General features: G+C 42.6%; 3 protein-coding genes across 7 annotated transcripts in view; 1 reads left to right on the top strand and 2 right to left on the bottom strand.

Moving 5' to 3' along the window:
• Positions 1-27,654, bottom strand: part of DDX46 (DEAD-box helicase 46) — a 104,926-nt gene that overhangs the window by 2,513 nt on the left and 74,759 nt on the right. For all 5 annotated transcript variants that reach the window (XM_069869369.1, XM_069869370.1, XM_069869371.1 and 2 more), the window contains exons 2-23: positions 18,022-18,048; positions 16,286-16,468; positions 15,872-16,012; positions 13,966-14,083; positions 12,918-13,083; positions 12,468-12,616; positions 12,026-12,139; positions 11,747-11,912; positions 11,264-11,384; positions 10,750-10,925; positions 10,191-10,312; positions 9,510-9,588; positions 7,628-7,710; positions 7,001-7,165; positions 6,549-6,711; positions 5,423-5,616; positions 4,807-4,944; positions 3,346-3,495; positions 2,506-2,703; positions 1,703-1,921; positions 931-1,075; positions 173-246 (exon numbers count right to left, since the gene is read on the bottom strand). In XM_069869369.1, coding sequence (XP_069725470.1) covers positions 173-246; positions 931-1,075; positions 1,703-1,921; positions 2,506-2,703; positions 3,346-3,495; positions 4,807-4,944; positions 5,423-5,616; positions 6,549-6,711; positions 7,001-7,165; positions 7,628-7,710; positions 9,510-9,588; positions 10,191-10,312; positions 10,750-10,925; positions 11,264-11,384; positions 11,747-11,912; positions 12,026-12,139; positions 12,468-12,616; positions 12,918-13,083; positions 13,966-14,083; positions 15,872-16,012; positions 16,286-16,468; positions 18,022-18,038 — 3,081 coding nt within the window. In that variant the 5' untranslated portion in view covers positions 18,039-18,048. The remainder of the gene's footprint in view (positions 1-172; positions 247-930; positions 1,076-1,702; positions 1,922-2,505; positions 2,704-3,345; positions 3,496-4,806; positions 4,945-5,422; positions 5,617-6,548; positions 6,712-7,000; positions 7,166-7,627; positions 7,711-9,509; positions 9,589-10,190; positions 10,313-10,749; positions 10,926-11,263; positions 11,385-11,746; positions 11,913-12,025; positions 12,140-12,467; positions 12,617-12,917; positions 13,084-13,965; positions 14,084-15,871; positions 16,013-16,285; positions 16,469-18,021; positions 18,049-27,654) is intronic.
• Positions 18,014-27,654, top strand: part of SKP1 (S-phase kinase associated protein 1) — a 259,109-nt gene continuing 249,468 nt past the window's right edge. The window contains exon 1 of the mRNA XM_069869404.1: positions 18,014-18,021. The gene's annotated coding sequence lies outside the window, so the exon portion shown is untranslated. The remainder of the gene's footprint in view (positions 18,022-27,654) is intronic.
• On the bottom strand, positions 19,324-26,439 carry CAMLG (calcium modulating ligand). The gene is made up of 4 exons (XM_069869101.1): positions 26,264-26,439; positions 24,377-24,831; positions 23,531-23,596; positions 19,324-21,864 (listed from the first exon to the last, which is right to left on the bottom strand). Exons 1-4 carry the CDS (start codon positions 26,406-26,408, stop codon positions 21,673-21,675), a joined length of 858 nt encoding a protein of 285 aa, XP_069725202.1. The 5' UTR covers positions 26,409-26,439; the 3' UTR covers positions 19,324-21,672.

Below are 27,654 nucleotides of genomic sequence, written 5' to 3'. Positions count from 1 at the left end.
CTGACTGAACAAAGTAACACATTTTCTAGGCTGTGCGAGGAAGCAGTGGTTTTGAGATCTATAGGCTCCAGTCACTGATATTAATGTATGCTGGAGTGTGAAGATTTGTGGAAATCTCTCTCAAAGCATAAATTATGGCACTTTGCCTCTGCTTTCTGGGGATTTCACTCACCAATCTGATCAGCTCCTCTTTTATAAGTCGTGTGATTTCTGCCTTTGCTTTCTGTACAGCCAGTTCGTTGGCACCTGAAGACAAAAAAATATGACTATCTTCAACACTTTCTGTATGTGAATAAACAGAATAAACATTGCTGGCTCTTTTCAGGAACATGCTAAAACTCGCTGAATATCCTCAGCTATTTGCTGAAGATCACTCCAGTATGCACAGGCTGCCAGAGCCAGGCTGCGTTCTGGTTCAAGGAAGATACTTAAACCAGACAGTCATAAATCACACTATTCCGAAATACCTAGGATTACAGGTTTCTTTGAGAAAAACCTCTACTCAACCACTGTGAGATCTGCAAAGTTTTTGTTGTAGTAGTTGATGTAACTTCTTATACCTTCAGCAGCCCAAATCCATACAATTCTGTCTTCTTCCTTAATTCACACCGGCACAGACCTCTTTGTGCTTATTCTGATTTCCACACCCCCCCCCTTTTCTTTCCCTCTCCTCCAAACTGATTCCATGCATGTTTGTTCTTCTGTGGCAGGTCAGTCTTCCCAAGAGAAGCATCACTGTGACCCCCATGGATCACTTGATGAAATACATTAAGAAAAAAGAGCACATCTTTCATAATTGCATTAATTTGCCAAGTAACTACAGTGTGTCTGTAACTGAGCATCCAGACACTACAAATATAGAGATTCTGTATCTAGTTACAAAACTGGAGTTCTAACTTTCATTGAAACCTCTATAAAATGAGTACATACTTTCTATAGCCAAATATATCTTTCGTTCTCCTTCCTTGGGTTCTTTGCCTGGAGGGAAGTAAGTTCCTCTGATTGTAATAGCAGCTTCGGAATATTCACTGATTCTCTGCAGTGCTTCTTTGGAGGTGACCTTCCATCTGGCCGTCTGCAAGGTGAAGGAAATGGGAGGATCAACAAAGAGGAAGGCACCACACCACGGCAACCCGAAGCTTAGCCGGCATTTTAGACAAACCAGGAACACTGCACTGTGAAAATCAGTCATGGCATTCTTTAGAAATGCAGACTGAAATTTTAGCTGGTTATTTTTATGCAAATATATGTAAAAAATCTGCCTCTCATGTCCACAAGACAAAGTTACAGAAGAAGGAGAAAAGAAAACGGACACATAGTGCCACTGAAGCAAGATCACTAAAGACCTTCTGTTCTGCTACACTGAAAGTTTAAAACTGTTGTTTTTTTCTTATGATATTCTGAAGCAGTGCTCTATTTCATTTAGCACATTCTGTACAGGAACAGACTTCAAGGACAAACATACACTGTTAATGGCTATGAGTGCTTCTCTTTTACAAAATAAATGCTACTTATTTCTACCGAGTTCATCAGTTAAAGACAAAAATCAGTAAACCTTAAAGTGATCATAGATAAAGCAATTTCCATTAGGTGTGATAAGAAACTCAAGGAGAATATTTTACTGGTATAATCATAGTCTAAGCTATGAAGACAGCCTATGTTAAACAACAGCCACTTCTGATGCAGCAAAATGGTTACTTGCCTGTGGGAAGTCATTGATCTCTAACTCTTCTTCGTATCTCTTAAAGGACTCATTTTGTCCTCCATCCTGTTTCTCTTCCTCTTGCTTCTCTATGGGTACATAATTGAGCTTAGCATTGATTTTTTCAGCCAGTTGCTCTGCAATAGTCTTGGCAGATACAGTGGGAGCTTGAATTGTGCCTCCTCTCAGGATAGCGTTTGTTGCCTGCTGCATCACATCCTGAGAAAAAACAGTCCATGTTGAGAGCAAAGTAGCCAGAAGTAGTCCTATATAAACCAACCAGGGTTCCATTAAAGCCTTTTATCTAACACAATTGTCCACATAATAAATATACTCTCCAAACTTCTTTCTCTTCTTTCCTTCTTCTCAGTAATGCACCTCACACCTGCATAGAAATGATCTTACTGGTCTGTTGTACCTTCAGCTCAAAACACCTTTGGACATTCTAGGTGACAGTAACCCACATCTAAACGGATCGTGTACTACACACTTCAATGGAGAAGGATGTTCTGCAGCTCTGCTAAAGCTGACCGAACCCAATTGTGTAATATTATCAGTAATGAATTAACTCTTTGCCAGGACAGACAAAGCCTTTCTAGTTCCGCACTAGACTTGATCTTCACATTAGCTCAATCACAAATCCTACAACTTGTAACTGAGTTAGCCCAGCACAAACGAAAGAAATGTGATGTGTTATTAGTGTGCAGCAACATGGAATAAAATAGCAGCCACAGAGCAAAGAACCAAACAACCTTTATTAACAAGAAAGAAAAAGAAAAAAATTGCTCTGCCAAGAGCCTGACCTTGAAGTGGAATGGGACCAATACTTGTGCCTCCGCTCCAAGATTCTTCTGAGCATTGATTCTCAAAGCCAATCGTTTTGCAATTTCCAGTTTTTCTGCATTACCAGCTGATGGTGTAGGAGCATTTGATGTTCCTGGTGTTCCCATGTCTTTTACTCTTTTCTTTGAATTGAACATGCTTTCAATTTGTTCATCGATCTAAGGAAAAGAATAATTATTAGATAATCTTATCACCCTAAAGACAGAAAACACTAAAGTACATTTAGTTCACAGGTTTTAAAGAAATAAATATTGTATAAAAGCTTGAAGCCTGCACAGAACTACAGCTCAACGAAAGGAACAGATGCTCTAATACGCGGAAAAAGCCTGAACATAGTGTTTACTTTCAAGGTCATGAAAAGGTGTCTGAAAAACATTCAGAAAGGAATAGAGTAAGGATTTAGAAACAGAAGAGGCTACTATGAATTTCTTTAAAACACAACAAGTAAGAAAACTTTTCTAATTGAGGGCAATTGTTCTGTGTCATTTATAGAAGAATATTACAAAGAGAAGACTTTCTACGACATTTACATAATTACACATGTATTTTAAGTATAAAATATGAGTAAGTCTTTAGAAAGAGATTTTCAGGTTCTTTATAGATCTTGTTCTTTATAGCTATGAATGTTCTATATCGAAGAATACAGATCCACTACTGGAATTTAGATAATTAAGACAATGGTGTAAGACATGGAGTAACAAAAATCCATGCACCCTACAATGCATTATGTAACGTACTGGTGAAAAAAACTATACACTGGAAAACCTTAACCAACTTAAATATGATTTTCAGGTGCTTACATCAATAGCTGTATCTTCATCATCTGAATCTTGCAAGCCAAGAGCTGCTTTTTGTAGCTTCTTTCTTTCATTAGCCAAAGCCTGTTCGGTTTCATCAAATTTAAAACCTTTGCCAGAGAATCCACTGCTTTTTTTAATCAATTTCCCCTCCTAAAAAACAAAACCATATCTTTTCATACTTAGAAGTTTAAAATACCAATTTCGATAGCCATAAAATTAATGTCAAATTATACAATAATTTTGAAGTTATTTATTTCCAAAAAGCACTTAGAAACCTCTCCAGATTTTAGAAGTTGTGTTTTACAACAAAGCATAATAAAATGTTAATTCAGCAGATAGAAACAATACCCTATGGGATCTTCTGTAAGTATACAGAATCACAGAATCACAGAATAACCAGGTTGGAAGAGACCCACCGGATCATCGAGTCCAACTGTTCCCATCAAACACTAAACCATATCCCTCAGCACCTCATCCACCCGTGCCTTAAACACCTCCAGGGAAGGTGACTCAACCACCTCCCTGGGCAGCCTGTTCCAGTGCCCAATGACCCTTTCTGTAAAGAATTTTTTCCTAACGTCTAGCCTAAACCTCCCCTGGCGGAGCTTGAGGCCATTCCCTCTCGTCCTGTCCCCTGTCACTTGGGAGAAGAGCCCAGCACCCTCCTCTCTACAACCTCCTTTCAGGTAGTTGTAGAGAGCAATGAGGTCTCCCCTCAGCCTCCTCTTCTCCAGGCTAAACAACCCCAGCTCTCTCAGCCGCTCCTCATAAGGCCTGTTCTCCAGCCCTTTCACCAGCTTTGTTGCTCTTCTCTGGACTCTCTCCAGAGCCTCAACATCCTTCTTATGGTGAGGGGCCCAGAACTGAACACGGTATTCGAGGAGCGGTCTCACCAGTGCCGAGTACAGAGGGAGGATAACCTCCCTGGACCTGCTGGTCACGCCGTTTCTGATACAAGCCAAGATGCCATTGGCCTTCTTGGCCACCTGGGCACACTGCTGGCTAATATTCAGTCGGTTGTCAACCAACACCCCCAGGTCCCTCTCCTCCAGGGACATATATTCATTTCCTCCAGGGAAATATACATTTTAAAAGGTTTTCAAATGCAGTAAAAAAAACCCAAAGTCTTCCAGTTTTTATAACAGAAATACTCTGAAGTCACTCAGCATGAGCAACATCTGCTGGTGAGAAGAGCTCTTGGAATGATACATATTCTATGAAAGAACTTCTTTATCTTTAATGTGAATTTTCATAAAAAACAAAGTGCCCCTTATACAGTAGGTGCTCTCTGTCGTGTACCAGATGACATTTAAATTCTCAAGAACAGTCCTGTAAATGAGATTCAAGATCCCCGTCTTGAGCACACACACACACACATACTCACACACTCTTACCAAAGCATACATAGGCGTTCTCAGTGAACCCAGACCAAAGCCCATTACGGAAGAAAGAATTACTTACAGCCTTCTGTTGGTCTTTGAAGTCAGCCCAGAGCTTCTCTAAATCAGTAGGAATTGGATTCCCAGACAATTCCAAAGCCTTAATGATATCACCAGCGTATCGTGCCTGATCCTCAGTAATGAACGTATATGCATACCCCTGGTCAAAATGAATATAAAGGATATTAAAGAAAATAATCTCTAAAGATACTTTATCTTTAAATTTATTGACGTACCCCTGCACAGATGCTATTGTTCTGGTCAATAACAGCATCCATGATATGCATGGATAAAAGTTTTTTAGTGGGAATGTAGAATGAATAAAATTATTTCCCAGGAAGCTGGTACAGAAGTAATCAACCACAGATGGTAGAAACCAAAGTCTTTCATTTCAACCTCATCATGGTTGAAAGTTTGGAAAATAAAATCTTATAAATTCAGTAGGGCACATTTCCAACAGGGAAAAACACCCAAACTTTGAGCCACAAATGGTATTTACGTGCACTCAAAAGGAAAACCCTCTTCCCACCAATAACAAATTACTCCTTACGCAGCTATCCCTTGGGAACATCTTGATCAAGTAATAAATAAGGAAAAATTGTCAGTAATAACCAAAACAGGCAATTTATTACACATACTTTATTGCCGGCTCGTCCCGTTCGGCCTGCTCGGTGCACATAATCTTCATAATGGTTGGGACAGCTATAATTGACCACCAGCATCAATTGTTTTACATCCAAGCCCCTTGCTGCTACAGACGTGGCCACCAGAAGTTTGCAAGTTCCATTCTTGAAGTCATTAATTATGCTGTCCCTGTCATACTGATCAATACCTGCAAGAAACCAGACAAAACTGTTAAATACAAAGCTCTGCTTTCAGCCAAAAGAATCTGCACACCGGTCAAGACACCCTCTGATTTCAAACATCCAAAAGCTCATGCAAATAAAATTTCAATCCATTTCCATTTTTACAGGCAAAATACATTAGCCAGAATAATGGGTATCTCAGTCTGTTACTTAGAATATCAAAACTACTAGTTTTTTCCACTATAAAAAGGTGTTTTCCACTACCAAAAAAAGTTTCCCCATATCAAGATCCTCAAAAGTTTCTTTAATGATTTTCTATTTGACTTCTTATATTCAATTAAGACCCCACCTGGAGGCTTTTGCTGTTCTCTAAAGGCAACAGAAATCTCAGAAGAACAAGAATGCTTTTCCTTCTTCCATAGTTGTGCTAACTGAACGGTGGTTTTGTACTTACTGGTTACTGTATTTTTAAGTGCATTAAATATAGAAAGTTTTAAATGCTCTGGGATGGACAATATTCTGAAGAGATTTCCTCCCCTTGCTACTAAACTACTGCCACTATATTACTACCTGATGGCAGAAAAGTGAAACTACAGCTGCTATTGTTGTGGAATCTCAAATAAAGTATCCTGTACTCCCCCAACAGCACCAACTCCTCTGCAACAGCAAGGAGTGTAGCAGTATTCCCCAAGAGGTGTTAACTCTCAGTAACAATCCTCTTGCACAGAGATGAGATTTGGTATCTGATGGCATCTCACAGGGAACAATTAAGAGTAATTACAGAGAACAATCATGTCTAATTCAAATTAAGAGACAAACGTCTTTCACAATTACAAAGCACAGGCTGCTTAGGAAGAAACAATAATTGGTACTGTCCAGGAACCGAGTAATTTTGAATGCTGAATACCACTATTCTAGTTTGGAGTTGTTATTCTAAGTCCTTAAGGTTGCAGATTACCTCCATGAAGAGACAAGCAAGGATAAGAGGCTCTCATTAAATCTTTCAGCAACCCGTCTGCATGTTCTTGTTTATCTACAAATATGATAACTGATCCTTTCTCCTGATAGTGTCCCAGTAGCTCCAGTAACTTCAAAAACTTGTTCTCCTCTTCTATGACAATCTGGAAAAAGACATACAAAAGCGAAGTTGAAAGAGTATAAATTGTATCTTAAGTCATTAAACACATTTAGGGTGAATGAAAATGAACAGGAGATGGCCTTTCCAGGCTGTTCCCACAGCCAGTAGCAAAAAATTTGCACATTAGGGGGTTTATTATGAGTTGACATTTAAGAAGGTCACCACACTTACAAAACTAAAAGCTCTGGGAGTACTGGTTTATAGTCAATATTGCTGAGATAGCCTTTTGCAAGCAAACGGGAAGATAAGCAAGGCAGGTGTGCGATACTCACAACATGTTGCTCCACATCAGAACAGACAACGCTTCTCCCTCCCACCTGCACTTCTATGGGTTTACTTAGGATTCTCCGAGCTAACGCCTCCATAGCTCTGGGAAAAGTGGCAGAGAACATGACAGTCTGACGATCAGGCCTGACGTTGTCGACAATGCGCATAACCTGGTTGAAGAGAACATTCCTTGTTAACACCCAAATGCTGTAACTGAACCCCATACGCTCTCGGCTTTAAAATGAGGTGGCATCCGTGCTACACAGGTGACAAAACATTTCTTCACAGAATTGCCAGGAGACATCAACAACTTTGCAAGCAGGCTACAACTATTAATATGACACCTGTACCAATGGATTACGTGGGGCTACAACGTGGTCATACGTATCCAAAACAAGTGTGTAAAACAAAGAAGTATAATAGAGCAAAATCATGTTCTAAGTTATATAAGATTTTGTTGAAAACAAAGCACATGAGGATGATAGAAAAATTAAACAGTCCGTTTAAACTGTTGTCTGTACATAACACATCCTTTTCAACACTTAATGGCAGTGTAGTAACAACAGAGCACTGCAAAGTTCTTTAAGTGGAAAATAACACCTTGTAGCAACATTGGTCGTGTCATTAATTACCTGAGGCTCAAAGCCCATGTCAAACATTCTGTCTGCTTCATCAAGTACAACATATGTGACTCTGCGGAGATTTGTCACCCGACCTGTGAAAGGAGAGGAAAAAGCACATGGGAAACAAAATCAAATGGAAATCTAGTTTCCCTCAGGAATAATTATTTTTAAATGTTACATAATCTCACTATCTTCTAACAAAGATATTAATTAATTTTTTAAGAAATTCACTAAGTGTGAATTTTAATGTTCTCATTTTAATCACTTATACATTCTGGGAAATGTGTAAGTATGCACAAGGCCCTTTATTTTGTCAAACTCTTCTCTTGCATACCATCATAGGGCCAGAAGAACCTGTAAAATTCAGAAAAGTGCCCTCGCCAAAACACATCATAAAACTAAGACTGAGCTGAAGCAAGGAGCCACATCAGCCATTATCTGACAGCGCCACCTAGAAAAAAACATATTAGAGATTACAGCGCATGTGTGGAAGGCAAAGTCCAGTGCTAACTGCTGCAGCCTCAGAAAAACACCTTATACATACAGTCTGCAATGCTCCCTTGCAGCTAGGGACAGCTCTCTGAGGATAATCATACCGACCCTAATTACTTGCTAATTGTATGCACGAAACAGAGGAAGCAGTCTTTTCAGAATGAATATGTAAAGATTAAAACCTGCCCAGTAAGACTACTAAATTTAAAATTAAGAACCACCCCAAACTCTGGAACAGCTGGGAATGAAATAAGCCTGTTGTATATCTGTGAATAATTTTGAAACAAGGATGGACAGGTTAATTAGCACCCTTCCCAAACACAGCCAGGAGCCTCCCTCTCATGAGAAGGACTTAACTCAAGGGTTTAAGAGTCATATTCTCAAATGAAAAACACGTGAACGCATTCAGTTCCAAACAACTGTGGAGCGACACTGTCGAATGCTCCCAGAATGGAACAGGTATTTCCCATTTTCTACAGCTATCGCTCATGCTTGTGCCTATCAAACTACAGCAGAGTTTGATCCTTTCAGCAAACTGTAGCTGAACTCTCAAATTACTTTTTAGAGATATAGCGCTGCATTTTTGTAGGATATGGGATTCGTATTTAAGGAATAAAGTAAACAGTTCTTAAAATCTACATATCTGTCATATCTTAGCACTTTCATCCCCAAATAATAACTGTAAAATTACTTGGGAACAGCATTAATGTACCTACCTTTGACGATTAAAGTCTTGGAAGCCCAGTTCTATATGTCTTGAAGGTACTTTTTCCACAGAAGTTAAATAATGTCAACAGTTTAGTAGAGGTTTTGATGTGGAATAATTTAATAATAAAACTTTATCTAATAAGCATGCAATGGTTACACTAGGACAAAACCTCTTAAAGCTGCAGTGGCTCAGTTTCATCAATCTGAATATTTGATGTAAGGTCAGTTCTTTTATTTTCAAACAGTTACTTAGGGAGGGCTTCTTTGTCTGTCTTTTAAAAGCAATAGATAATGGCAGTCAGATGCTCTTAAATAAAAGTGGGTAATGGCTGAGCTACACTAACAACAATAAAGGATCGTGGGGCAGACAAAATAAGCAGCTGCTACAGAACCTTTATCTAAGCATCCTGAAGATAAAAAATTTGGACCAGTACATTTTAAGTCTAACAACGATAAATACTCTCAGAGACTCTTCAAAAGCAGTAGCATCTCCTGGCCTCCCCAAAGTCAAACCAGTATATGATTAAACCTATCACTAGTGCTACATAGTCTCAATAGCAGCAATAGTGCAGCCTGAAGAGATGTAAGAAAATTCCATAAGGCCATTTATCAAAATGCATGATCTTTTGAATTTGTCAGAATTACATAACAAATACAAAAAATTCTCCATAGGAAAAGGTTTTCTACTCACCATTGTTAGCTGCTAACATGTCAATCATACGTCCAGGTGTGCAAACAATAATTTCAGCACCTCTTTTGAGTTCAGCGATCTGATTTTAAAACAAAATGTTAAAGTGGGGATTTGCTTTGTGGATAAACACACATCATCTTGCAAAAAAAAAAAAAAATCACACATGGCAATACAGCCACTCTGTTAATGTGAATTGTTGTTTAGATAAAGATTTTACTTAGAAATTTCTTTAAGTTTTTTATAGGAAACACACCACGTTCCGTCACAGAATTCAAAATCCTGTTGTTTCCATAAGCAGAGGGGTGCGTTAACCCTTGAAATTTATCTCAAATGACTTTAACCTGTAATATTTGACATTTTCTAGCTTTTGTTATATAAAAATGCAGTTTCTCAATAGCTTTCAAAACTATCACATCCATACTGATGGTTTAATTACTGCCATGCTACCCATATATAAAGAGGAACAGTCTGAAACTCGAGAACTTTCAAGATCAGTATGCTTAAGGCCAAGTTGCGTGCAAATGCTTCAGCTTTCCCATTCCTACCATTCTTACAGAGAAAATCCACGCTGCAATCATACTGGATTTACAGGAAAGAGAAAGAAACTAAGTTCACTGCAAAATTAACCCGAACTAATGAGTTCAAGAATTATACGTCAAGTAAGGCATGTCTTTTGCGCACCTGTTCACTGATTCCTGTTCCTCCATAAACACAGACAACTCGAAGCCCAAGTGTCTTTGAGAATTTCTTACACTCCTTGGTAATCTGCAAAGCCAACTCGCGAGTAGGTGTCATAATGACAGCTGAAAACCAAAGCATTTCCATCACAAACTGTAACACCATGTTGTTATTCATACAACAAAAAATAATATTCTGTAATGAGGTTTAAAGTTATTCACTTATATGTATTTTAAAGATGTAATTTCAAGAAAAAGAGAGTTAAGCCAGCACGAAGATGGGGTGAACTCTGATCAGAGTTTCAAAATCAAAGGAGTAAGGTCTTCTTTACAGATATATGGACACAGCAGCGCTCTTGAAGCAACACTAGACAGCACAGTGATCACAAACAGCATTAAGCAGCACGGTTATCATTAACAAAATTTGAAGCAAGCCACTCATTAGTGGATATTAGTAAGTAAGCATTCCTCCCTATAATCAAGAGGAACCGAAGAGCCTTCTAAAGAACATACTTGAGTTTTTATTTCTTTAAATAGTGATTTTGAAAAGAAAAGTTTCATACCTATGGGACCTTCTCCTTCTTCTAATGCTCTCTGATCCATAATGTGTCTGAACATGGGCAAGAGAAACGCAATAGTTTTTCCGCTTCCTGTTTTAGCGATGCCAATCAGGTCACGTCCATTCATAATTGCTGGGATAGCCTGGCTTTGAATGGGAGTGGGCTTTTCGTAGCCATGTCTTAAAGAAAGGAAAAAAAGATATTTTAAGAATAAAGGGTTTGACAGATCTGAATCACAGAGTCATACTGAAGAAAAACCTGCATATTCATATTTACATCAGTGCCATCCAAAACCTAGAGCACAAAAATGAGCACCAAATACAAGATACAACTTGCAGAAGGAATAGTTCACAGCAAGAGTTCAACACTGTGCAATAAACACGCTATTTACTATATTTGTAACATCTACAAACAAAGGCATGTTGCATTATACAGTAAAGAAAAAGGTTCTCCTCATAAACATATGACAGAACACAGCGAAAAAAATCAAGCATGACATAGTTCATAAAGTGCTTACTTTTTGAGGGCAGTGAGAATCTTCATGGAAATACCACATTGCACCCAGGTTTTTATTGGTTTGGGGCAGCCTTTTCCCTTGACTGTAATTCCCTCCATCTCCAGCCTGTACACATTCACCTCTGAAAAAGAGTTTGCATTACATCAGAGCCAAGTTTGACACTTCCTCACTACCTTCATCAACATATTCTTGATCTGCCCCTGAACATGAAATACAAATTTTATCACCACCAGGATAACACCTTTTAGCTTCTTACACATAAACACAGAAGGTGGGTAGAAAGGACTCAAGTAAATTTTCCAATCAAAGCCTCACAGATAATGATATGAAGATATCAATGACAGTGATCTAACTGACTCTGTGTTATTCTATACCAAGTTGCTCCAAAGGTTCATTATATTCCAAAAGAATTAGCTGTTTCTTTGCACATCGAAATCCGTTACTCTTTTCTTTAACAGTACCCAGGGTTGTATTTGTCCTTACCTTCTTGAGTCATTTTGGCTAGTTCTGGTACTTCAACATAGAAGTTTTTCCTGAAAGGTTCATATTCTATCTTTCCATGATCCACTGGTTCCAGGAGCTTCCTCTGCTTGGTCTGGTAGCCAGTGAGGGCAGTCTGAAGATCAACTTCCTCCTCTTCGGAGGAATACTGCATAGATTACAATTTGCATGTATGTCAGTCCCAGGACTATTCTCACTCTCATGCCTCTTGTAAGAAGCACTTTGCCACTTCATAGTAGAAATATGAGACAGTTCCATTACCTCCATTGCATCTTGGTCATTCTCCATGAGCTCCCCTTTCTTCTTTTCTGACTCCACAGCTGCCTTTTTGGTTGTCACTACGGTTACCACCTTGGTAACAGTTGGTCCGGTTTTCTACAAAGACAATTAAGGAAAATCATTGCATTATCGTATAAAATGACAAACATGCTGTATAAACTATACAGAGTATTTGTATTTCTGGATGCATTATGCTGGCCTTTTTTTCACTTCCTTCAGTGAAATTCTATCTGCATACTGCTTGATAAAACAGCCTGATAAAAATACCGGGAAATTAAAGCTAAGGCAAACAGGCATTAAGTGCATCTAACTTATTTCTTGCTTTTTTGCACTTCCCCCCTTTTCTTTCTCAAGCCATCTTGATATTAAAATACAAAGCTATTTTTATAGAGAAAATGAAAAAAATCCTACTAAGTGATTTTACCTTTTCACTCCCGCCACCTTTCACGCTTCTCATGTTGAACTTCTTGACCTCTTCTTTTACTTCTTCCATATAAGCATCCAAGGGATCTAACTCTTCATTTTCAACCTCATCGCCTTCTTTTTCTCCTTCTGCAGTCTCCTCTTCGTCATCTAATGTAAGCAAGAAAGGGGGGAATAAAACAGGCAGGGAAAAGAGAAAAGTGCTCACAAATGTGAAGTTATTGGTCTACTCAAATAATTACCGTGCAGTTTTATTACTGTATCATTTTTCCTCATTCATATCCCTCCAGTTTGTTAATCTCAGTTCTATCTTAAACCATTTGAAGCCATGACCAGATTTAGACTTTGTTATTTTATAGTTTGCATTCTGAAATGTAATTAAATGCCTCAAACATAATGTAGTTAAGATATTAGGAAGTATTTTAACCGCTACATATAAAAAGTTAAATACCATCATCATCTTCTAAACTCCATTTCTTCCCCTGTTTCATTTCTTCAATTTCTTTTTTCAGTTCTCCTATGTTTTCCATAGCCTTCTTGCGCTGTTCTTCCCTCCATTTCTCCACTCTTTCTTTTCGTTTTCTCATTTCTTCTTCTAGTTTGTTCTGATCAAAATTCTGTGATAAAAACCAAGCAAACAGTGAAAATTAACAGCCGCCGCCTTTAGCCTACGCTTCTTCAAACAAATACAACCATTGTGTGAGCATAAGATAGGAGACTGGCCATCCATAAACTTATCACAACAGAAGTAAATGAAAAATACTAACATCAGCTCTAACGTTTTCAAGTAAAAAACATTGGGTTTTTTTTTTTATGATAGCAGCTGGTACATAATTTTAAAGGTAACAGCAAATTAAATTTTCCTTTATTTACAAGGAAAAAAGTACTGCAACTCAAATCAGTGAATTTCAACTCATTTTAGTCACTGACTCTTAAAATACTGAAGAACTACCATGTTACGCTCTACTTCCAGATGTCCTTCTAGAAGAAAGAAATGGTTTATATGTGGGGAGCCCTCAGTGACAGTGCAGCAGCCACGAAAAAACGAGCGTTACTAACAAGGTGCTGGTTTAGAAGAATCAGCTACAACTGCTACTTCGGGAATTCTTCAACTAGGCACATCTTTTCATGTCACAAACAAGGCAAAGTGAGCTTCTTTTTCCCTTTGTTCTTTGATTCCTGCCTGGGTCCAGAGGCCAAAAAAATTTTCAGCTCCTCTACTGACACCTAATATGTGAAAAAGGAGAGAACCTTCACGGTTGTCTGTGGTTTGTGGTCTAAGCCATTTAAAATCTGGAACTGAGAATGTTTCTTATGCCAAGCACTAGAAGCCTATCCCGTGACAGGAGTCTGTGTAACTGAAGAGAATGCTCCCTCATTTAGTGGGGATTTTGCCAGCTCCAAGATCATGGGTTTTCTGTTAAAGCAGTAATCTATGGCTAAATTAATTCCTAGATTAAATTCTGACTTCTAAATTCCTAAGCCTTTAAAGTTTCTACCTCAGTGGCCACAGCATTTGTGGTAGCATCTTTCTCCTTCTCTTCTTCTTTGTCGTCTTTGTCTTTTTTCTTTTCTTTGGAAACTTCCACACCATCTGTCTTTTCTTTAGACCTTGATCTGAAAGGTAAGATCAAAGACCTCTTAGAACATTACAGCTTTACAGCTTTTTTCAGGGTGAGGATACACATGTGCTGGACAGAAACAGAACTACTGACACCCTGTACAGGTTTATGTTGTCAAATACCTTCCAAAGCACACTGCCTCCCAGGGAATCTTTCCATTTCATTGAAACATTCCTTTTCACTACCAGAAATTTAGAACCTACTGCAATCCATCAATACACATGCTTTGGTTCAGTTCTTCTCATTTCTTTAGAGGGGGAAGTTGTAGGCTTCATTTCCAGAACACTTACAATTGATACTCTAGTGGTTCTGCAGTTTATTTTACACCTCCTTGAAGACAGCAGTTAGGAAAGAGATACTAAAAAATTCCTGTTTGCTGAATTTCTAGAGGGGTAAAGTGATTTAGCATCTTGCTATGGAAGTTTGAACATCCCCCTGAGCACTGGACGAAAGGCATAAACATATCTCTCCCTGGGAAAAGCTACTTATGCAACTCAAATGTAAAGTGCAGACTTGCATTTAATGCAAACCCCATTTACCACAGGTTTTATGATCCTTCCTTGCTTCCAATTAAAAGAAAAAAAAATTGCATCCACACCAAACACGTGCTAACTCACAATAATATATGTAAAATACACTTTAGCCAATTAAATCTCATTAAGCCTTTTCCACTGGGCTATCCTAACACAAACCACATACTTATTCCAAAAGACTTTTGTGATTCCAGATTCTCACAATTTCTAGATTGTCATCAACCTGCTTATTCTTTACAAAAGCTGTTGCTGCAACGTATGGGCTTCCCACTCATTCTACAGCAAAGCACGATTATGTGCTGTTCATGATTGTAGCTGAAAATTCCATTAGAATATATTTACAAGAACATGACCCGAGGTAAGTTTTTACACGTTTCTAAAGTCAACATCTAAGAGGTCAAGTTTTACATCTTTATTAAGACTATTTACTAGTCAGTTTATTCAACTGTAAACCCCAAGACCAGTACCTGTCAAGTCCATCCTGATCCCAGCATTAAGCACACCCACAGAATTCAACAAACAGCAGATAAACAGATGGTGGCTTTAACATCTTGACCACAGCAGACTTCTTGAGCTTCTCTGAAGTGTTACACTACAAACCCCTACACAAGTACAATTTAAAAAAGCAGAATCCAAACCAGTGGCACTTAAAACAGCTTAGAAATTCCTGTTGTAAATGTCACCACGACGCTGTTTGTAGATGCCCTGCTGCTACCCTATCTGCACTTTATAAAAGCTCTGTACGTTTCAAAAAAATAAGTGCTTTATCCGAGAATGAAAGTGATACCATGCATCACTGAGAACACTGCACTGAAGCAAGTCTGGTAACTAAAACCTACTGCTCTCCAGGAATTCAGAAGTTCAAAGAAAGTTATAATTCAATGCAATGCCTGTGCTAGAGAGCGCCCGTACGTTATTGATCTGGGCATACGAAACATTAGTTATTGATACTGGAACCTGAGATAACAATGAAGCACTACAAAGCTTCTGGAATGAAATTCAGTCTTAACTTAAAAGTTAACCGCTTATTTTAGCTGCCACAACTTGGGTCTTTTTGCTTTATGGAAATGTTCTCACAAAAAACTGCATAAGACTCATTATGCGATGGGAAAAAATTATAACAGTACACTCACACGATATTGTCCTTGTTCTACAAACCAAAGCTTTGCCTGATGATTCCTTCCACATTAACAATAGCTTTATGATACTTTGTCACTATGACACTGATTGTAATCAGAGAACACAAATACCTGTTTTCTGTTTTCCTGTTCTTGCTTGGGCTGGAAGATCGAGACCGTCTACCTCTACTTCTGCTTCTAGAACGCCTCCTCTCTCGGCTCCGGGATCTTCTCCTCTCTCGGCTCCGTTCCCTCTCTCTGCTTCTTGAACGCCTGCCACAGAACAAAATTGTACTTACTCAGCACGTGATTGCAGTATAATTTTAGCCTGCTATTGAGGAACAGGGCGTAAAAGGAATCTAACAATCAATCATCAAGACCACTAAGAGCTTACGAACTCTAGCACTGGCAGCTAGAAACCATCTCATAGCTGAAAATGTTAAGCGTAGTAAAATCTATCACGAAAATAATAATTATAGGAAAAGAACATTGATATTCAGGCAACAGGCATTTTTATCTGCTCTGATTGGAGTCGATAAGCCATACCTTTGGCGCTTTCTGTCACGCGATCGAGACCTTCTCTTGTCCCTACTGCGTGACCTCTCACGCCTACGATCTCGATCTCGACTTCTAGAGCGTCTGTCGTCACGTTTTCGTTTGTCTGACGGAGAACGACTTCTAGAACGGCTACCAGAGCGTCCACGTGACGCTGAGCGCTTCCGATAATGCCTGCATCATAAGTTCACAAAAAAAAATATGAAGGTGAGCGTGAGAATAATTTGCAGCTAAAGGATATTTGTCATAATTGGGGTGAACAGGCCTCCACCTCCTTCCTTCCCTTCTGTGACTGTCACATGGGGTTGTATTACAACTATATCAGCACTACAAATAATACAGTTTATTTCAGCACACTGGTATATTAAATACCGTGTACAACTGGAACCAGTACAGTAGCACCACAATATCCAGGTACCGCCTATCAGCAGTACGACTGAATGCAAACAGCATCTGTCAGCGTGAGATATCCCTAATGTTTTCCCATCTCTGTCACAAAATGCCTTGGAATCAGTTGCATACTTCCCTCCTTTCTCATCTTTTCGTTATAGAAAAACAGATTTGTTGGTTCATTTTCCACTACAGTGTGCAATAAATCCGAGCATAAGATTTCAGCTTTCATAAGCCCTAGTCTTAAGAATACAGCTTCACACCAACTCCAGCACTCTCACCCTCTTACCATTTCTTCACTTATAAAACTTCTTGTAGGCATTAAAATAGTAAATTAACACAAGCTTAAACCCAGTATTTACATTATTTTTAGATCAAACAGAAGAAACTTGTCATGATAAGCAAGGGAGTCCTGTTAGCTTGAGCATCAGCAGTGTGGCATTCAGCTCCCAGGAGATTTTGCAGCCTGAGCCTCTAAAAGTGTCTTGCTGGCAACAATGGCTGCACTAACTAGTCTGAAACTAATTAAGACATATCAATGGGAGCACCCAGCTCTTCAATTAATCACTAATGTGAACGGAAGACAATCGTTAACATTTCCACTCATCTGCCTCGCACACTAAAAATCTCAATTATGGAGCTAGGAAGATGTTACAGTCCAGGGGCAATAGCACCTGGGGACTATTATAATCACAGCTCCAGTGTTAAATACTTAGATCAAACTAGGAAACATGAACATGCGCCACGACAGCTCTCGCAAATTAACAAGTTGGTTTAAAGCCTGATAGGCGTGAGCAGCTCCGAATCATCCAGCAGCGCAATCTCGACCCACAACAAACACCGAGAGCACACAACCACGTTACTGCTGAGCTGCTTACAACACTGTGTTTCATAAAATCATACAAGAGAATCACAGAACGGTCTGGGTTGGAAAGGACCTCAAAGCCCGTCCAGTTCCACCCCTGCCACAGGCAGGGGCACCTCCCACTGGATCAGGGGCTCCAAGCCCCATCCAGCCCGGCCTCGAACCCCTCCAGGGATGGGGCAGCCACAGCTTCCCTGGGCACCGTGGGCCAGGGCCTCCCCACCCTCACTGTGAAGAAATTCTTCCTAATGTCAAGCCTAAACCTGCCCCTCCCCAGCTCACACCCTTTCCCCCCGGCCCCCCACCACGAGCCTCTGCGAGCGGCCCCTCTCCAGCTTGCCGGGAGGCCCCGCCGCCCCGGCCCCGCCCGGGCCTCGCCCGCCGTCCGCGGGAGCCGCCGCCCGGGCCGCCCCGGGCCACCCCGGCTCAGCCCGGCCCGAGCCGGGGCGGAGCGGAGCCCCCGCCGCCTCACCTGGACTCGCGGCCCATGGCGGCGGCGCGGACGCGGCGCTACGCGGCGGACATTCCGCGCCCCGGGGCAGCGAGAGGCGCGCGCAGAGCGGCCCCTGCCGAGCCGCCCCCGCCGAGCCGCCGCCAGCGGCCCCTGCCGGACGGAGGGCGAAACGGCCCCAGCCGCCCGGGAGCGCCCCCCAGCGGGGAACGCCCCAAAACGGGGAGCGCCCCCCAGCGGGGAACGCCCCAAAACGGGGAGCACCCCGCAAGGGGCTGCACCTCAATAGAGGCAGCACCCCCAGATGAGGAGCACTCTGAAACACGCAGTGTGCTAAAACAGGCAGCACCCCAAAACAGGCAGCGCTCTGATATAGGCAGCACCCCCAAACGTGGAGCAGCCCAATATAGGCAGCACCCCGAAATAGGGAGCAGCCCAATATAGGCAGCCCCCCAAAACAGGGAACAGCCCAATATAGGCAGCCCCCCAAAATAGGGAACATCCCAATATAGGCAGCCCCCCAAAATAGGGAGCAGCCCAATATAGGCAGCCCCCCAAAACAGGGAACATCCCAATATAGGCAGCCCCCCAAAATAGGGAGCAGCCCAATATAGGCAGCCCCCCAAAACAGCGAGCAGCCCAATATAGGCAGCCCCCCAAAATAGGGAGCAGCCCAATATAGGCAGCCCCCCAAAACAGCGAGCAGCCCACACCAGGGAGTGTCTCCAAAAGAGGCAGCACACTATAACGAGCAGCGCCCCAAAAGAGGCAGCACCCCAAAACGGGGAGCCCCTCCAGATAACGAGCAGCGCCCCAAAATGGCCAGAGCCCCCAAACTGGCAGCACCTCAAAACGGGTAGTGCCTCCAAACAGGGAGCACCCCAAAATAGGGGGTATGCTAGAAACAGACAGCACGTCAGAACAGGTAGCAATGGGCTACAACGAGCATCACCCCAAAAGAGGGGCACGTGCAAAAATGAGTATCAGCCTACAGCGAGCAGTGCCCGGAAACCGGCATCATGTTAGAACAGGCATCACCCCAAAAACCAGCATCGCCCAGAACAGGCAGTGTCTCAAAATGGTTGGACTCAATGACCCCGTGGGTCTCTTCCAACCTGGTTATTCTATGATTCTATGACTCTCTGATAAAACGGGGAGCAGCCCGAAACAGCCCACGTGCTCACAGGGGTCGCGCCAACATAGCGCAGCGCCCCAAAACAGGCATCAAGGGGCAGCTGCTCGCCGTCCCGCTCATCCAACCTCCCCGGGAAAGGCCTCCGCCGCACACAACCCCCTTCCCGAGCCAGGAAAAACCGCCAAGGGAGGGGTAACAAATAAACTTTTAATAGAAAACAACCAGTTTGGCAATAAACATCAAACAGAATTATGCACACGAACAGAGATAAGTTAAAAATGGGCTAAAAGGGATTAATTTCTTGACTGAAGGGGCAAACCCATCGCTTAGCACCAGGCCCTCCTGCCACTGTGCCCGCTCAGCGGAGCAGGGAGCCTTCCACCCACACTGAAGCTGCCAGACAAAAATAAGCGTTTACAGGCCAAAAAGTTCCATATTAAGTCTCACAGCAAGAATTCTTTCACTGCTCGAGAAGAAAATCTGCTTCTCTTCTTTCCCTGCTTGTAAGGACAGTGCAAGGGACTGAACAACAGCACGGCGGGTCGGCGCTTTCCTTAGTATTTAGCTAATTAGGTTTAAAATTTATTATGCTAAGGGTTAAAAATTCATTGCTTTTGCAGATGCACACAGTATTGTTGCTATTTATTCATAGGATGTTTGGGCATATAAATAGAGTCAGAACAAATGTAACTCGTTATTTACATATCTCAACCTTAATTTCAACGACAGCTATTTCAATTTGCTGAAATTCCTGTCTAATACAAACAAATTTAAAGCTTCTGAATAAATATTTGTGCTAACAGACAGAATCTTCTGCAGCCCAGCCCTGAACATCTGTAACAATACTCACTGTAAAATAATGAGTAAAAAAAACATGAGAACACTCAAATCAAAACATAAGCTTCTTGTTTTCACATCACAAACAAATGTAATTAAGGAGTCAGAAATGCAGTGCTAAAATCATAGCAGGAGGTTTCAACAGAAAAGTATAAGCAGAAAGCAGCAATATATCTGAAAGAGACATAACCGAATGCGTTTGCAGGCAAATGCCAAGACAGACAGGGGTCTCCCTTTGCTAAAAAGAAAGGCATTGGCCTAGGTTACCTGAAAGTCCAGATTCTAAACAGAAAACAAGTTGAAAATATTCCCAAATTTAACTTCAATGGGAATTTTTACAGATGCTCAGCGTAGATGTTGATTATTTGGAATAACGCTGCCTTCCTCTCACTGTGCAAAATCCATGAGACTGAAACCCAGCGCATCAGCTCGCTCACTGCTTTATCCAGTGACAGGATTCATCCACGTTTTATCTCTGTTCGCCTGCGGCCAGACACCCACAGGAAGCAATACAAGATGCCGTTCTCCCTTCAGACATTGATCTTCATGTGAGAGTCACCTCTAAGCTCTGCTTTTCATTCCTCTGCCACTTGCAGCACACGGCATGTAAACAGGAACGGCTTCTGCGGTTCCACTGGGCAAGTTCGAAAACACGAACACCAAAAACATGAACACAAACAGCTCTGCTGAATCCCAGACCGCGCGCTGTTGGCTGCACTATTCCGAGCAGGAGCAGAACTCCTCTGCAATCAAGATCCTGTCTACACGCAAATGTCTGGCAAATAAAACAAACTGCAGAAATTAATGTCACATTACAACTTGTCTTAAGCAATCCTGCAAGGAGCTAGAAAAAAACAACAGTTCCCTTCTAAGTTTTACATATCCAGAGCAAACATTCGACACAGCAGGTTTGTTGTCAATATACAACGTGAACTGTTAAAATGCAAAACAAGCCCATGTATGAGCTACACGAGGACTGGGCCGCTGGAAACTCACTGACAGGTGAGATTAACAGTCTTGTTCCTCCTCCTTTTTGATTAATGACATTTGCAAGCAACAAGACTTTTTTGTTGTTGGTTTTGCTTAGCTGTTTTGCATTGTAATCGTCAAATGAAATGTATCACAATCACAAAAAACAACGTATAGCAAGGCAAGGATTAGGACAACGAAGTGGTGCATTTCACCACCATTCTCCAGAAGCAGCTACTTGGTTCAACATTCTCAATCTGAACAACAGAACACAGGGATTTCTTTTATTTAGAGCTTTCCTAAAAAAAAAAAATGGGTACACCACAAAACGAGCATGTTTTGTCAGCTACAGTCATACTGGAGAGACATAAATACGTATATATATGGTTCTGCTAAAAAGGAATTCTCTTTGTTCTCACTGAAAAGAACAAAGGCAGCTTTGTAAATGTTTATGAAGGAGGCTGAGAAGGGCATTGCCTACCTAAACCACTGACACTTGCCTCCTGTGCAGCACATTCGTAAGAGGCAGACACCGTATTTAAATAAACAAGTGATAGAACTGGCAGTCTGGGACCCTGCTCTTACTTTCCCAGAACGGCTGGATTTAAGGCTCCTTTCAAGCATTTGAACAGGTAAGAATTTTAATGAAGGTTTAAACCTGTTCGCACGGTCAGACATTGAAGGAAAATTCAGTCCGGAAAGCTTTAGTGTAACTACTGTAACTACAACCATCATGGTGCTTCAGAACCAAAAAACAGAGTAAGTTCATGGCAGAAGATGAAAGTAAAGAAATAGACACAGAGGTCTGTAAAAACATCTCCCATTTTGCTGTAGGTGTCCATGGAGCGACTAATCACTTCTGCAGGGATTCCAGACAGTAAAAGAGCAGCAGTCAATACTGTCGTTTTCACCTTCTTCTCACACTAGAAGAAAAAAAAACACCACACCCGTATTACATTAGTTCTTCTGCTATAATCCCATCCTGCTCTACATGTCACAAGCGTTACACACAGCCAGGAACATTCCAAATTCATCGGTAGAGAGTAGCAGATTTAGATTGATTCTCTCCACACACGCTCCAGGATTCACAACGCTTATCCTAGCTACAGATTCGCGCTGTGATGGATTCGATGGAGCCGAGTGAGAAGCTGGTTAACAGCAGATAGAGAATTCACCACAGATATTACGCCTACTTCATGCTGGCACTGAGCACGGTGCGAAGTAGGGCTGAGCAGCCACCTCTGCGTGAGTGGGAAGAGTCTCAGACAAGGGCAACCTGGGTATGAGAAGGGAAGCCAGAAGTCTCCACTGGCAGAACAGGATTAATCTCATCACACTACTCAGTGAAAGACACTGTTACTTTTCTAACACAGAAAAATGATTCAGAATTGAAAACCAACTGTTTCTTTCTAGTTTGGTATTGTGCCATTGGACAGTTTTATCCTCTGAACTCAGAAATGTCCCCAGACCCTTCAGAAAGCTGCTCTTTTCTCCTTAAAATGACAAATCCCAAGGATGCAGAGTCTGATAGGCAGGAAAAGGTGATAGTGGCTGTAAATGTTGGTGATTTTGTGATACTTGCTGGATGCCTTAATTTAATCCAATCTAAATTAAGTTTTCAAAAATCTTTCTCGGTTTCATGAGAGTAAAAATGAGAGGTAACAAGCTGATGGAGCTCATCTGGGTCTCAGTGCAGTAAAAGCAAGTTGTGGAAAGGAACCACTTCTTTAAATTCTGAAATTGAAACGCTGATTTTAAAAACAGCCAAAACAAGATCAAAAATATCCAGAAGATGAACTAGTGCAAGTCTAAGACTAATTGTACCATTTTGGGTTTTGACACATCAGCTTGGAATGACTACTGTGAAGTTTAGCTTCCAATTATGTCCTTAACTACAAAAGAACTGCTGTTTTATTCTGATTTCCTACAGCTGATCTATTATTCCTTTTAAAATGCAAATGCTCCCTTTCAACTATGGATCGAGGATCAGTCAATCCCACTTTGCACTGTAGACCTGACAAAATCATCAACAAATACTTCAGTGCAATTAACTGGTGTAAATATAAAAAGGAAGCGATACAGCAAATCTTGCTAATAAGCAGCAAGTTTCCCCCACAAATAAATGTCTTATTTCAAGTTGCCATTCAAACTGATACCAGCAATGCAAGGCAGAGCCCTTAAAACCCAAGGACTGCTTCATTTTTTAACCAAGACCCACCCAAATTTCATCCAGGAATCACACGCAAAACAGCTGCTGATAGTGCAAACAGTAACCACGGAAGAGCACGGAGAGACCTAAGGTTTCCCAAACACATTAAAGAACTACCTGACTTCCCAGTCAGATGCTTTTAATTAGGCTACAGACGAATAAATTGCTAGTCCAATTTTTGCAGCAACTTTAAATATCATTTGGACTAGGTCCAGGAAGAATAAAAACTAGCATAACTACCAGCATCTGCTAACTCTCAATTCCGCAGTTTAAAACAAGAATACTTCACATGCATCGCTCCTAAAACAATACAATCTAAGCACAAGTTCAAATGCAAAACATTTCAAATTAAATCTAAATCTGAAAAAAACCCACTTTACCTTTGGGAAGTACTTGGACAGACCCATGTAGGCAAGTTGTAGAGTAAGAAATGGTGCAAATATTGACTGAAGGAACAGAAAAGAATACATGAAAGTTAACTTGGTCAGAAGTAATAGCTAAGAAAACACAGAAATTTATGGCTTCCTGAGTCATAGAAGAAAATTAGGTAGGTAAAAAAATAATTTGTGGACAATAGCAACAATATTCTAGAATACTACAAACCAAAGTATGTTACATGGAAGAAAAAAAGGTTCTGCCTTATTTCCTTTGAGCCTACGAAGCTGAAATCGCAGAAGCGTACAGCAGTGTGTAAAGCAAGGCCAGCGATGCAGGAGGTCGCAGTCTGTGCCAGCCACACATCTCTGTACGAGGTCCTGGCAGGCACCTGGGATGCTGAGGAACAACTCTTCTCAGAAAACTGATAAATGAGTAGCTTATCTTGGGACAACTACTGCCATTTTCACTCTATAATTCTCCTGCATACTCCAAACTAGAAAAGCAGTTGACTTACGCTCACGAAGATGGGAATAAACTTGCAGGGGACTTAAGCTGCAATAACTATTCCAGTGCTTCTGCTCCTCAAGCACTACAGACCAAACATGTGCTACTCTCAGCTGTTCTGTCGTGGCTGTGTTAGACTGATAACCAAATCGGAATCTGTGCTCTCACCGCAAAGAATGTTAGAGGGGTTTTTCTATCTTTTAAACATTTGTTGGAAATGCAAAGAGGGCCTGAAGTTCCCAACTCAGTCACTGATAGACTCCAGCCCCAGAAAAAGAGTATTTCACAGTAAGTTTGCAGTAAACCAGCAAAATAAACAGGATTGATTGTTTCCCTGAACTCACCAAGTACTTGCAAACGAAAGCCCTGACTGCGATGGCAAGCAGAGCACATCCCACCAATCTAAAAATGCGGAAAGAGTCAAACTCCTCCACTGCATTCCCATTCTCTTGGCTTGGCTTCTCATTCATCAGCTGGTTCCTCAGCTTCAGAGCTTCATCAAATCTGGATAAGTACTGCTCTAATCCATGTCTAGGTGGTCGCGGTGCAGCTTCAGGTGGCAGCTCCCCTCGGTTACGGTGACGGAGCTCACTTGTACCCTCATTGCCAAGCTCCGGAGTTTTACTGAACAAGTCCTTGTCCCCTTTAAGGTCTGCGAGGCCGCCTGCATGGTCACCCGTGCCTGTCATACTGCAGACGGAATCACCAAGCACAATTCGCTTGGAAACTGAAGGGATGGGAAGGGAGTTTGATTTATCCTGTTCATGCTGAAGCTTTGCTTCCGAGTGACCTTCCTCACCTAAAAGAGAGTAACAAAACCACAGAGTTACACACAATGGGTACATGGAACACTTCAGCCATATCACACTACGGTCTTGGGTTGATGTTGCCATTTCCCAAGTGAAAAGACAGATTTATGGTTGCTAATTAATAATTACACAGCCATTTGACACAGCTGAATACAAGCAATACCATTTTAAAAAGAAATGGGCTCAGCCAATACAAAACCTGCTTGTGCATCAAAGGAAAGGTTTACACTTGGACTTAGGCTACACCACAGATGATGATAATGAAAAGGGAAGAGGACAGCCCGGACCAGACCAAAAACGTTCATCAGCTTCATCAAAACTGTATTTTTACACAACTAGAGTCAGAACGCTGCTGTCTCCTCTGCACCAGCCTGCAAAGAACCCAACATGTACCACCTGCTTTGCACTGCAGGACTTAAAGGGGCTCCAGGAAAACTGGGGAGGGGCTCTTGATCAGGGAGGGCAGGGATAGGATGACAGGGAATGGCTTTAAATTGGAAGGGGGAAGACTTACATCATAGAATCATAGAATAACCAGGTTGGAAGAGACCCACCGGATCATCAAGTCCAACCGTTTCTATCAATCACTAACCCATGCCCCTTAGCACCTCGTCCACCCGTCCCTTAAACCCCTCCAGGGAAGGGGAATCAACCCCCTCCCTGGGCAGCCTCTGCCAGGGACCAATGACCCTTTCTGTGAAGAATTTTTTCCTAATGTCCTGGCGGAGCTTGAGGTCATTCCCTCTCGTCCTGTCCCCTGTCACTTGGGAGAAGAGCCCAGCTCCCTCCTCTCCACAACCTCCTTTCAGGTAGTTGTAGAGAGCAATGAGGTCTCCCCTCAGCCTCCTCTTCTCCAGGCTAAACACCCCCAGCTCTCTCAGCAGCTCCTCTTGTTCTCCAGCCCCCTCACCAGCTTGGTTGCTCTTCTCTGGACTCGCTCCAGAGCCTCAACATCCTTCTTGTGGTGAGGGGCCCAGAACTGAACACAGGATTCAAGGAGCGGCCTCACCAGTCCGAGTACAGAGGGAGAAGAACCTCCCTGGACCTGCTGGTCACGCCGTTTCTGATCCAAGCCAAGATCATAGAATCATAGAATCACCAGGTTGGAAGAGACCCACCGGATCATCGAGTCCAACCATTCCTATCAAAGATCATCGAGTCCAACCATTCCTATCAAAAGATGAGACATTAGGAAGAAAATCTTCACGATGAAGGTGGGGAGGCCCTGGCCCGGGCTGCCCAGAGCAGCGGTGGCTGCCCCAGCCCTGCAGGTGCTCCAGGCCAGGCTGGATGGGGCTCGGAGCATCCCGCTACGTGCCCAAGGCGGGGGGTGGGACTGGGCGGGCCCTGAGGTCCCTTCCAACCCACCCCGCTCCCCGTCAGCCCCGCGGGAGCCGGCGAGGCCGCCTCTGCCCCCCTCACCCCTGGCCGCCGCGGGCCGGTGGAAGCCCATGATGCGGTTGATCCGCTCCTCCGAGTTCATCAGCAGCTTTCTCCGCCTCAGCTCGGCCCGGCGCTGCGAGGCCGAGAGCCCCGCGGGAGCCGCCGCGCCGCCGCCTTCCTCCATCCCCGCCTCAGGAGGCCGCGGACGGCGGGGCCGCTCGCACCGGCGCGCAGGCGCCGCCGCCGCCCCGCGGTGAAGCCGGAGCCGCCATGTTGTGTAAGGGCAAGAGCAGCCAGGGTCGCAGGGGGCCGCCCGGCGCGCGCCGCGCACTCTGTCTGCGCGGCGCCCGCGCTAAAGATGGCGGCTCTGGCTTCGGAAGTGACGTAGGAGGGGGCGGCCCACAGCGCCTCACAGGGGAAGGAGGAGCGGCAGGCGCTGGTTTCCTCTCTGGGGACGCGAGGGAATGGGAGGAAGGGGGCAGGAGCGGGTTGGGTTGGACGTTAGGAGACGGTTCTTCACCCAGAGGGTGGTGGAGCACTGGAACAGCTCCCTGGGAAGCGCCAACGTCCCAGCAGCGTGTGGGTTTTGGGGTGTCCTGTGCAGGGACAGGAGCTGGACTCGATGGGCCTCGGGGGTCCCTCCCAGCTCAGGTTCTAGGACTCTGCCTAAAGTTCTGGCTGAAGTAGAATCAAAGAATCATAGAACCATAGAATAACCAGGTTGGAAGAGACCCACCGGATCATCAAGTCCAACCATTCCCATCAAACACTAACCCATGTCCCTCAGCACCTCGTCCACCCGTCCCTTAAACCCCTCCAGGGAAGGGGACTCAACCCCCTCCCTGGGCAGCCTCTGCCACTGCCCAATGACCCTTTCTGGGAAGAATTTTTTCCTAATGTCCAGCCTAAACCTCCCCTGGCGGAGCTTGAGGCCATTCCCTCTTGTGCTAACAAATCCAATTAATATTTCTGTTACGCTAAGGGAATACGAGAACGATGGAATTCTGTATTCAAAGCCTGTTAAAACCACAAGTCAAAGCACCGAGTTTATGCATCAACTTGCATATGAAGAACCAGAAGCAGCAATGAGAGCTCATAAAAAAGATTGGCAAGCATAAGATGGAATGATTTATACAAAAAGGTGCTGAAAGAGTAGGATGTCAAACGAAGGTACGGCATTCCCTACAATAAAACAGGTCACCACCTTGGGAACACCGCGGAATGCTAAATTCCAACCGTCAGCTGGCTCTTGAGAGCAGCTTCCAGCCAGACAGCAGGGCAGGTTTACTGGAAGGAATAAATCCCAAGACAGCGCTGAGTAAAAATGCTGGCTGAGATGCTCTGGGGGAACAAACAGCGCCAGTGACAGAATGAAAGTTTGAGTCAGCTGGAAATAATGTTCTGAAAATTCCCTCTGTATCATTTAAATA

This window comes from Phaenicophaeus curvirostris, chromosome 15 (genome assembly GCF_032191515.1).
Source record: "Phaenicophaeus curvirostris isolate KB17595 chromosome 15, BPBGC_Pcur_1.0, whole genome shotgun sequence".
Taxonomy (NCBI): Eukaryota; Metazoa; Chordata; class Aves; order Cuculiformes; family Cuculidae; genus Phaenicophaeus; species Phaenicophaeus curvirostris.
This window is presented reverse-complemented; position numbering and strand designations above follow the sequence as displayed.